At 50.4% G+C, this 11,586-nt stretch overlaps 2 protein-coding genes across 2 annotated transcripts, besides 1 other annotated feature; one reads left to right on the top strand and one right to left on the bottom strand.

Moving 5' to 3' along the window:
* Positions 1-11,586: part of a sequence feature (contig 1.17 1271..347844(-1)) that runs on past both edges of the window.
* ANIA_01221 (uncharacterized protein) lies at positions 158-3,055 on the top strand (the record flags this gene model as incomplete). The annotated part of the gene is made up of 3 exons (XM_653733.1): positions 158-292; positions 357-1,073; positions 1,124-3,055. 3 exons carry the CDS (start codon positions 158-160, stop codon positions 3,053-3,055), a joined length of 2,784 nt encoding a protein of 927 aa, XP_658825.1.
* ANIA_01220 (uncharacterized protein) lies at positions 4,506-5,326 on the bottom strand. The gene has a single exon (XM_653732.2). It carries the CDS (start codon positions 5,176-5,178, stop codon positions 4,522-4,524), a length of 657 nt encoding a protein of 218 aa, XP_658824.1. The 5' UTR covers positions 5,179-5,326; the 3' UTR covers positions 4,506-4,521.

Raw genomic sequence — 11,586 nt, forward strand, 5'->3', positions numbered from 1 at the left:
CCAAGCGTGGATCTTTCAAGAACTCAATATATCCATTATCGGCACAATACTTGTTATCGGCTCTAGCTAGCTGTTTGCGATTTTGTCTACCCTCCTCAGTTCCAGCTTCCGGCCGTCCTTTACCTGCAGTACAATGTATGAGTAGACCGACGCGTTCATGGCCTCGTGTGATTCTTCCAATGTCCTCGAACCTATCCCACTAAACCAGCTCCATGATGCATCACAACCGCCGTTGAAGAAACGCAAGTTAGTCGCGTCAAATGAATGGGTAGCAGATAACATCGTCATACGGGTATGTGCTGACATTTACCTGTGAATGACCTCTCTCAATGGACTGACATCGCTCCTTTCAAAAGGCTCACGCCGCGTCATTGTATGACGATCCGTACGTGTTTGAACCGATTGCGGTGTTTCCACGACTCCAATTACCTCTTGAGTGGCTTGAGGCCCCCTCCGCATTATCGCAGATTCAATCCGGTAGCCTTTTTGTCGCAAATATCCCTGCGCTCGAGTCGAATTCGCAACAGGAGCCGGTCGTCGTGATCGTGCGATTATCCTCTGACGGTGGAATCTATGTGATTGAACGAGCCAAACGAGGGATATATTCCCTTTCAAAATTAGCCCGCGGCGTGGAGGAGGGAGATATTCGTGTGGCGCTCAAGGCGTCTAGTCGGCGAGCGAATATCCTCGCCCCGTGCTCGTCTTGCCAACAGCCAGACGTTGCTTCTGATGGTGACTGGTGGCGGCTGGCGCAGGTCGATGACCCTGCGCCTGATCTCAGTCTACAACTACCCGCAAAACGAGCCAAAGTTGATTTTGTTTTTGGAATGTCCGCTGAATCTGTGGATCGTGATGAGCGGATGAAGGGCGCCTCCCCCATGGACTCGATGGAGAGGAGTTCCAGCGTCGATGCTCGTATAGTTTCCGTACCGCCGGAGGCCCAAGTACCTGTCGAAACCGCGATACCCGGTGGCGAAGTTGATGACGGGAATGCTTGTGAATCTACGCAGACTCCCCAGGAATTACTGGATGGACTGAGGGAGCAGTACCTGCAGGCTCTTTATGTCTCCAAGGTATGTTGTGCTATATACGGCCTAGATTACCAGGCCCTAACGTATCGTAGGCATCCGTTGCGTACTTCGCCAAAGGTCCACTATCGCGCTGTCGGGCCGCATTCCAAGCTGCAGATTCTACTGCGGGCAGTATATTCGAACTCGTTGATTTCTACCGAGGGGCTATTTTAACAGCCAAGAAGATGGACTTGAAATTTCGCGAAAGCTTACCGGCAACTATACATGATATCGTGCTCAAAATATCAGACGATGAGGCGGAGCCGAGAAAGCGAAAGAGCAAGAAGAAATCACTGGGAAGAAATGGTCTTTATCCAGAGGAACCAGACTTTATCCACAAATGGTGGAAGAATCGGGCAATGACAGAAACAGGTGGTTTAGGTGAAACCTCCAGGGATGCAGAAATAAAAAAGCACGTTTCCGACTTGCGCTTACGGGAAACGCAGCTCCAAATCCTGCTGATCCTGGAAACAATTGCGCTTGAGACGGCCGCTGTGGACGAAGCAAAGAAAGCTGGCCAGGAAGCGGCTGCTGATGCGTCTCAGAAGCCGAAGAGTAAGAAGGCTCAGGATCTGAATGTAATGCTTGAACTCCATCTTGATCGTCTTTGCATCTGGCATGCCGTGAGCTTTGACGATGCGCCTGTTTCCGAGTCTCAGGCATCTGGAAGTGCCCAACAATCTAGTAAAGGCGGAAGCGACGCGATGAGAGATTTCTGCACAGAAGTCATCATACCGTTCTATGCTTCGCGGCTACCAGATCGCTGCAAATCCATTACCCGGAAACTGGGGGTTTCCGCCAGCACAATTCCGGCGCTGCCCAAGTCGGCGAAGAAACCTTGGAAAGAACAAGGGACTGTTGAACGCAATACGTCTCACAAGTCCCGCCGTACGCTACAGCGCGTTCTAACAGACGAGCAAGCCACGTCGCATAGCCGCTCACAACCCTCGCTGAATCGGTCGATCACCGCCCCGTCGCAGATAGAGAGTAAGCGAGAAACTACCCCCTTGCTACCGACAGTCAACACTAGCGTTCGAGGTGGTATCCAGAAAGCGAAGAGAGCGGAGAACAGAGAGGTGGACCTGTTTGCCGTAGCACGGCAGCACGAGACGAAACTGAAGCGCGTGCAAATGCTAGCTGATCAGAAGCGAGAGTTGGATGCTGCTATTTTGGCCCTTCGGAAGCCAAACCGCGAGCTAGTGGCGAAGGATATTGCCCAAGATGCAGAAAAGCGGGCCTCCAGCTCAAGAAAGCCCAAAAACCCGGTTCGAAATCCACTAGGACAAGGTGTTCAGGTCATGGCCACGCCGAGCAAAGTACGAAAGAGAGATGCTGTCGTCGGCCTTCCGCCCTTGCCTAAGAGTGTCTCGCGCTCTAAATCAAAAGCGACAGCCGCCTCCTCATCGCCTTTCACGGGTGAGCCGCAAGTTATCCCTGGATCTACCAATAAGCCCAGCTCTTTGCCCTTTACAACTGATGCCGCGGTACAAGAGACGCCGTCACGCCGTCCACCTCAGCCTCCGAGCTCATCTAAAGACACCACCGAACCTGCCGTGGCAGAAACCCCGATTCCAGGGACTGGAAACCTCTTCCGCGTTCCCCGCCGACCAGCCTCTCAAACCACAGAAACAGGACCCATGACTCCCGTCCGATCACAGCATATAGATGCTACAGAAGCTGTCACACCTCTCGACAGCCGCCATATTGAAACAAATTTACCCCCGCCACCCCCGCCGCTCTTTGCTCTACCTACCAAAAAAACCCCATCAAACTCTTCAATGGTCTTTGAGACACCTCCGAAGCCTAAACCTGCTCCAGGTCCTGTCCCTGTGGTGACCGCTCGTCAACCTAATCTTTCTGGGTCGGGTCCTGTTTCTGCCCTTGCTTCTGCCCCTAAAGAGGCGCAAGTCGTGCCTGTGACGCCGGAGAAATCGATATATTCGGCATTGGGCTGGGATGATGACGATGATGAGCTTGCATTATGATTTATCACTGGGTTGTCGGTTTGTATGTTATAGCGGGCGTCGCTTTGTTCGGGTTAGATGGTTTTTTGATTTAGATACCTAAAAATGAGGGTGATACCAATTCTTCTTACATGACATATCTATATAGAACTTATCCTCGGTAAATTCGCTGGTAAATCCCAGGTGTCAGCAGAATCCTGAGAACGCAGTCAGGCAGTCAAGCGATCTGATCAGGGTAACGAAACATGAGCTTCATTTACTACAATTCATATCTAGACTACCTGGATAATGTCGGGGGTTCAGAATCGAGTCTCCCTCTCACTGCCATCACACTTATGTATACACTATACTGATCTACTTACCCACCACGAGGATCCCCACTTCATTCCTCTCCTCCGAATTCCTCGTGTCCCGAATCCCGACGCCTGGAGACCCCGGGTAAACTCCAGTCTCAAAACTTGGGCCCTGAAACTGGAATTCGTTCCTGGACAGAGACTAGAGTAAGCCCGAGTTTCCCCCGATGAACCCCAGTGGGCGGTTGAGTGGATACTGACTATTGATGTTGATATTCTTCGATATTGCTAGGTGGTACGTACCGATTATTAAGAACAATTATGTACATAATAATCTAAATTCTTATAACCAAAACAAGTCTTCTTAATAACAATTCAGATGGATGGTGCGGTACTGCACCTTTTGAACCCATTCTGTTGAAGTGCAGGGCACGAGGTGGAGGCACGCCGCCACGGTTAAGGTGCAAGGCTACTCAGAGTATACAAATTTCGAAGATAGCAGAACTACATATGCGGGCGCAACTTCAATTTGTTTGTTTGGAGGGACCCGCCTAATTAACTTGCAACCGGCTTGAGTATAAGGTGATTAGACTCTTTGCCTAGGTATATCGAGTGGGGAAGTCGATGCTAGAAGATTCTAGGCCGGTGGACCAACTTACCACGAGAATCAAGGATATACAATGCCAGGGGATGTTGATGGTTCAAGTAATATGTGGTAATTGCTATAGCTATTTGTAGGCTAACGCTAGATACAGGCAAGATCGGTGAATGCAAATGTAAATGCAATATGAATGCAACCAGTCCAATGATTTTGTCCACCAATCCAAATTCAATCCATCCAAGAACTCCAAAACCGGCTCGATCAATTCAAGTTTTGTGCTGTGCTCCAGTCCTTTTATACCATGCACCATGCACGCCAGAAATGACAGGATAAAAAAGTAGAAAGCTGAATAGATATAGAGAAGAGAAAAAAAAGATTCGTGGATCTCGTAAGTTCGTCACACAGAGACGCATTAGCGCGGTGGAGTGATTAGCTCTGTGGTAGGTAGGTAGTGGAAAGTGGTGAGAGGTGAGGCGAGGTTGGTAGGTAGTGCTTATTCGGTTCGAAGGTGTTGATAGTGTCGATAATGTGTTTGTGCCGTTGAGGTAAGTGGCAAGTGATGCTGAGATTGATCGATTAGGCCCAACGGTCAATCAACCAGCAATGCGAACAGGCATGCATTGCGCCGGCGACGGCCATGCCTTCTCAAGGCACCTTCGACCCTTGTCGACGATACCGCCAGCAGCATCCTTCTCTCTCTCGTCAGAAAGAGGAGCCGGAGCCGCAGCCGAAGTCGAAGTAGAGGCGGGAGCAGCGACCTCAAAGTGCACATGGATAGTCTGATCAGCCTCCTTTGGAGGCGACGGTGTCTCAGGCTGAGCCTGGGCCTGAGCCTCAGGCTCGTTCACGGCCTGAACTTCAAGCTCAGAAGGCGCCGGCGTCGGTGCCGGCGTCAGGGAAGGGGTGAGAGAGTCGAGTTTCTGCTGCAGCTGTTCAGCCTTCCCCTGGTGCGCCTCCTCATCCTCCGACTCCGAGTCATCCTCAAACTCAAACGAGGTGATCTTGGACGCGGTCTCCTGCTGCGCCCATTCTACGGACAGGCAGTGCATGCGGAAATGGTGGAGGCAGCGGCGGATATCCGGGTCTGGGGCAGTCGCCTCACGGGCGAGTTTTTGTTTGGAGAGGTTGGTGAGCTTGTAGGAGAGGGAGGATCTATCGGCTAGAGGAGGGAAGCGCTTATTCATTGTGGTGGCCGTTGAGGGTGCGGTGGTTGTTGGGGAGACGTTGGAAGAGAGGACGTTGACGGCCATGGATTTGATGCAAATATAGATGCAATATGCACGCAAATATGGTTGATTAGAGTTCCTAAGGCTGTGGCTATGGCAGTAGGAAGCGAAGGGGCGTATTATAGGCGATTATAGGAGCATGGGCAGGTGGTGAAGGTGATATGAGGGGTGCTGGTCCGATGGTGATAGGGAAGAGAATCGGGGGAGACGCTGAGAGGAGGCCAAGTTCTTATTCTGAAAACAGGAAACAACATCGTGACTCGACACTGACAGCCTGGACCGAGCGACGGGTCACCCAAAACAGAAAGTCCGTGGTCATAGAATCTGCCCAGAGGGCGATCGCTGGCCTAGAACACTCGCCTCCAAGCCGAGTCCCGGTAGCTGCCATGGTTGTGCACTGTCAGCGACAGTGGTACGATAATTTTCTGTACGTGGGAACAAGATCAAATTTCGCTATATCTATCGAAGATCGAGAAAAAATTACAATGATATTATCGAAGTCGCTCTGAGACGAGTGTAGATACTTGAGACTGAGAGTCTGGAGTTATGTAGGGACCGTTACAGCGACGCAAGCGCAAAACTCGTAGGGTCATTTGACTACTGCCTGTGGGTCTGGAGACCCATAGAATAGTTCTATGGACTTGGTCTATCCTGCTCTCCGGGCTCCCAACCGAGGAGTACGCGTCGGCCATAGCCCGACTACCCATTCTCCCAGTCGATCTCTGGTGGTCACATTGCCAGGCAGATTTTTATCCAGTTTCCCCTGACATGTATATCACTTCAATAAACCCACCCCTTCAGTCCCTTTTTCTTTTCTTTTTTTGTCTCTCATTTCCCCATCTCTTCAGAGTTTTCACTCTTCGCCCCTTAAGCGCTAGAACGGGACTAGAAGGGTCACGAGGGGCTCGTCAGCAGTATAACAATCCCATTGGCCCTTTTTTGCGGGGTCGGAGGCGTCTTTACCTTTCCATATGCGTCTAGTGTACGGAGTAGCTCTTCTTTGAATTAGTCCATTCTGGGATTAGTAATTGCTTGGCTTGATCTCTCCATAGTTAGCACATATCAAAACCTGATTGGCGGCTGGCGTTATATATCAGATTGCTGGGTTATGTCATCATGTTATCACCGACCCCCAGCAATCAAACCACAGCAATCCACAGCATCAATCCACAGCATCAGTCCACTTCAGCGTCAGACTTCAGCCTCTTGACCACTAAACCACTAATCGGTTCTAGTTTCGCCTGATGTGCGGTTCCGCTGTTGCAGCTGATTTGAGTTTATCTGTTCGTGGACTCAGGATGCGTTGACCAGATGCTGCACTCGCTCAACTGGCTTCAACTGGAGGGACTTGGGTGCATTCATGCACTCAAGGTTCGCCGCTCAGCCTGCAAACCTTGACGGCGTGTCCTAGAACAACGTACGAAGAACGAAGATTGAAGTCATGGCAGTCGTCGCATTCATGGTATTCACGGCAATCTCAGCAATCATGGCAATAATAGCAATCCTTGGCATCCACCAAGGATAGAGAAGACTCTGTTAACCGGTCCCAGGGGCGATTGACATGACGTCGGAGAGAGCGTTGGGCTGCTTTGCTGGTTGATACCAGGGTTTGCATTGTGTCATGCTACTGAAGACCTTGAACTCTAGTAGTTGGGGCGAACTTGCACTGGGCCGAACTTAATACTTGGCGATTTCCAGACCATATGATTTTGGGACGTGATATCATCTCTCCGGGGTATTCGCCTTCCTCAGATTTGATATCCAAGTTTCTTATCATGGTGTCCGGGCTATGCCCTGCCGTCGCGTCGGGATATCCATAGTGAGACTAAGATGCCGGGCAATAGACACATGCAATGGAGCAGAATTATCTCTTATATCCCCGCGACCCAGTTTACTCCGGACTTTGTACGACTCATAGACACCCCGTAGCTTGCCCGCAGACTGACTCCAGTCTCAGCCCGGCAAGCTGGAGTCTTCTTCATGGACTCCACTCTCACATGTCCACAGGCTAGTCTTCCTCAATAACGACTCCAAAACACACTTCCGCCTCCCGACGGCCCCGTGATCTCCCGTCCGTGAATCATTCACCCCGTAGGATTAACAGTCTAGACGGGGAAGTCTTGAAAACGCTAGCTAGGAACAAAAAAGGAACGTATTGGAAAACGTGAGGTTTAGCATTTGCAGTTCTTGCCGAACCAGCATTATGCCGGCGTAGAAAACGTAGGGCGAGCGGAACCACAGCACTATAGGTACCTCTTTCAAAGTTCATGCATGCTGTTATCCATGTCTAACCATTTCATACTCTGACCGCCATATAGTTATGGTGAAAACACGACGCCTACCTGAGAATTTAACCAGATTTGAAGTATCATCAGCGTGAAGATAGTAGAGCACTAGTGCGACTAACCAAGTCGAGCCGAAGCTTGACGCTCGGGTCTCAGAGGATGGCAGCTGCAGGTCAGAAACACGACACAGGAGAGATCTGCTGAGACCTGTTTTATCTCCGTTGACATCTGAGTGGGTGAACGGATCTTCGGGACGGATGGGTGGATATGCTTCGGTTATTGCTGAGGTTTAGGTTGAGTCACCAGATCTTGGTCATCGAGCGCGCGTACGCTGATGCATTCGTGTGTTTAGTAAAGAATACCCCTCCCTAGCGGGAAAATACAAAAGTGAGTAATTTGAACGATGGGAGATTGGAGTCATTGTGCGCATACAGAAGGTTAAAATCCCGTTGGCTTTAGAGATTAGCTTGGCTCTGCAAGGGAGGTATGATACCGCTGCCAGTTAGATACTACAAATAGTTCTGAATGAAGTGTCAATATCATATCCCTCAGTGGGAGCAGAACAAGGAAACGACAAAGGGGCAACCATGTCATGAGCCCATGATTTTGGGATCAATCAATGGGGAGTGGATGGTGCCCTGGCCCTGCTTGACCAGATTGATATGGGAATATATTGTCACTAGAGCCAGAATGACCAGAAATAAGCGGAATAGGTAAAAAGAAAAAGAAAAAGAAAAAAGAAAAATCCCTCTTTCTTTGTCTATCTCCAGAAACACTCCCTCTTGGTCATGTCTCGATCTATATTTTAGCTTGTTACTTCGGAATCTGCATATGATCAGCTGCTTGCGGTACCTACTACTCCCCTACTATAACATCCCGCATTACAATCAGAGAGAACCTTAGGTGGCGACTTGACGAGAAATTTAACTTTCTCACCTTTGCCAAAGCACCTCGAAAGTAACCCTTCACATTGCTTCTAGGCCCTCTAGTATCGTAAATTGGCTTTACCAAGAGTCCAGACTCCACTGCCCAACTACCTATTAAGAGGCCCATCGGTACGAGAATGTGATAGAGCAAGTTTAAGCTTAGAACTATGGCTTGCGGGCGAATGTTGGTGCTCTGCACGAAGCGGTTTAGACGGAGCAGGGCCACAGTGCCTCGATATTAACGGTCCAAGGAATGCTGCTGCTGAGACCTCGGCTGGAAAGTCAGGCGGAGACGAGGCCGAAGCTGATATAGAAATGACTAATTTCAGTATTTGATGCCGTTTGTCTGACTATGTAACGGCGGCTTGACATGCTTGAAGTCCCTCCCAAGCGGACAAGATAACCTTTCTAGGGTTCGAAGCAGTGCAGTAAAACCTAACTCGGATGCTGCCTTACCACCGTTGACCTTCCATTTGTTTTGTCTTGATTAGCCCTACATGTCCCTCTGCTACGCAGAGCAGCAGCTCAGTACTGGGCCGCCATCATTATCACTTGCTTTCGAGGGGGTTCAAAGTTGTCTACCTTTCTAGAATCAGGCGAAAAAAGGAAGCACACGGGCTTCTGTTCAGAGACTGCTTCAGTATGATATGAGTCAATGTAGTGCACAGCTCAGAACTGGAGGCTTGCCAAGTCGGTACGAGATACTACCTTTCCAGCTTTACGAGAGCTGTTCTCTTCAGGTGTCTTCAAGACCGGGAACAAGGATGTAACTACAATGACTCTATTGGCTGGCAATATCATCTGTGCCTACGGGATCGAGCTACGGATAATCGAGCTGTGCTTCGCTTAAGGGCTACAGTGGCTAGTAGCCCTGAAGATTGACATCTTTGTTACGCCCATGACTTCCTGCAGACTGCCTAAACCCCCCTATGCGAAACGCACAATGCCCACAAGGTCTGTTCCCAGACCCTTCAGCAAGTACCGCGATACCATAGCGGGCCGGGCCCATGCTGATACTCCAGATAGCCACAGACCAAGCATCGAGTCAAGGTACAAACACGAACTTGTCACCGCATCCCTGAAAGCCACGGTAGAACAGATGCCAACCCTGTACCGGAGTCAGTAGCATGAGGTGACATTGTAGCGTTCCGATCTAAAGCAATCATTGTTCCTATTGGCTGCATCTCCCGGACAAAGAGAAGGTTGGAATGCATCGCATTGCACCTCGCAGTCAGACCCTGCCCTGCCCTGCCCTGTCCGTGCCTGCTCGTTCCTGCCCTGTCCATGTCCACCACTGCGATCGCCGTCCAGTGTGAGTGGCTCTGGGTGTGACTCACACGGACGGAGCCGATGTTTCGTGTTGCGAGAGTTTTTGATGTTGCGCTGCCTAGCTACTACCTACTACCTATTACAGTCTGCAATCTGCAATCTGCAGTCTGCAGTCTGCAGCGATTTACCCGGATTGGCCCAGGGCTCGCTCCTGCATGTCCGTCCGGGCTGCGCCGCGACTTAGCCTACCCACTACTGCTAGTAAAGTAGACTAGATGTTTCGGACAAGTGCCCGCATCCATGGCGTATCTTGCATAGAATTCAGGGAACCCGTGGACTGGAGTGCAGTGAGCCGAACGGATAGATAATGGAGGGGGAACGCACGGTCCTGATCGACCCGGGCTCCCGCTCGGCTGTGGGCAGATGACCGTGCTGGAGGTCATCTGCCATTCTCGGTACTCAGTCGCAAGCTGGGCTAGCCGCTGATGTTACTTTGTCTTGGATAAAGTGGATGAATCGCGGTAGATGTGCGCTGTTGTATTGTAGTAAATTTTCACAATAGAGATCGTTTCTTAACGTAACCAGGTACATACGACCATAGGGTGTGGAAAACAGGGCTTCCCGTCCGCTCAGCCGTACTTAAGCCACACGCCGGCTGGTTAGTAGTATGGTGGGTGACCACATGCGAATCCCAGCTGTTGTATGTTTTTGGCTGTTTTTCTAATTATTTTTTTTTTGGGAGTCAACCACAACGCCAATAACAAAGTATATATAGTACTGTAGATTCATGCTACGGAGCGGTATGGAATGTATGGCTTATAGTAGTTCCTGTCGCTGGTATACTTCGACTTCGTATAGTCTGAGGGAAGAGCAAGGAGTGAAGCTTATCAGCTCAAATAGCTACGACCATGCGGTCAATGGGAGTGCGTCCGATCCTCTTGAGGCATTGGGGCGTCATGTCCAGGGTGGCCTCGTCAGCCCGTGCGCTGCTAAATCCAACATGCTATGCCACGGAAGCGCCGCGCCGTAATCTACAGCATCAAGGCTAGCCTGCAGCGCCTGCAAGCCTAGAATCAACTCAATAGATCCTTGCATCCTGTCATGCATTAGGGGAGTCTTTCGCCACTGGGTTAGCCACTAGGGATGCTCAGCTGGCAGTCGACAAGCAGTGGTCGTGCGAGATAACGCGATTGGCGCTCTTCAAGACTGCTAAACAATGGGGAAGCAGACGAGGCGCTTCCATGATATTACTGCTTGTTCTTCGCAAAAGGATCCTAGATCCTCCGCAGCTTTGATGGATTGTTGATCATTTCCTGCTTGGAAGATGTCGTCCAACTTCGGAAAAAGGATGCTTCGACGTTAGGGGATCTGATCATCGCTCGTGGTCAGCATGAACTTTGATCGTGATCAACTGGCGCTTATCGTAGCGTAGGCTGTAGCATTCTGAACTCGAATTGACTCGATATCACGGTCACGGTCATAGTCACAGTAGTAAAGGATCTAGAAAATGGTACTCGAAAAGCCCAGCCGACTGCCCGTTTTATTCATCCTTCGCGTTGGCCGCTCCTCCGAGTTCTCTCCGTCTACTGCCAGTGTGCTATGACCAGGATCGATCGCGGACGAGGCTCTCCATCACAGCATGCCAGCCTGATCATTCCCTTTTGCTGCTTCTCCCGTTTAAACTCTTCGCCTGTTTCTTCGTTATCATCGGCTGCTTTCTTTCATTTTCCTTTCTTTTTCGCTTTTTCTTTCGCTCGCTGCCCAATTCACAGGTTGCTGATCGAGGCCGCCATTACCGCGCTTGCAGAGTCCTGTTTCGTCAGGTCTCGAGTCCGACCTTGCTAGCAGTTAGCCTGACTAGAAGCGGAAGAGAAACTCCGCGCCGCGCTAACCGACGGTCATGGGCGTAGGTACAGTAGTCGTATCGGATTCTGCCACTGAGTGTGTTTTCC

This window comes from Aspergillus nidulans, chromosome VIII (assembly GCF_000011425.1).
Source record: "Aspergillus nidulans FGSC A4 chromosome VIII".
In the NCBI taxonomy this organism is placed as follows: Eukaryota; Fungi; Ascomycota; class Eurotiomycetes; order Eurotiales; family Aspergillaceae; genus Aspergillus; species Aspergillus nidulans.

Excerpts from the sequence above, each read along its gene's own strand:
- ANIA_01220 (XM_653732.2), bottom strand. The coding sequence starts at position 5,178 with ATGGCCGTCAACGTCCTCTCTTCCAACGTCTCCCCAACAACCACCGCA.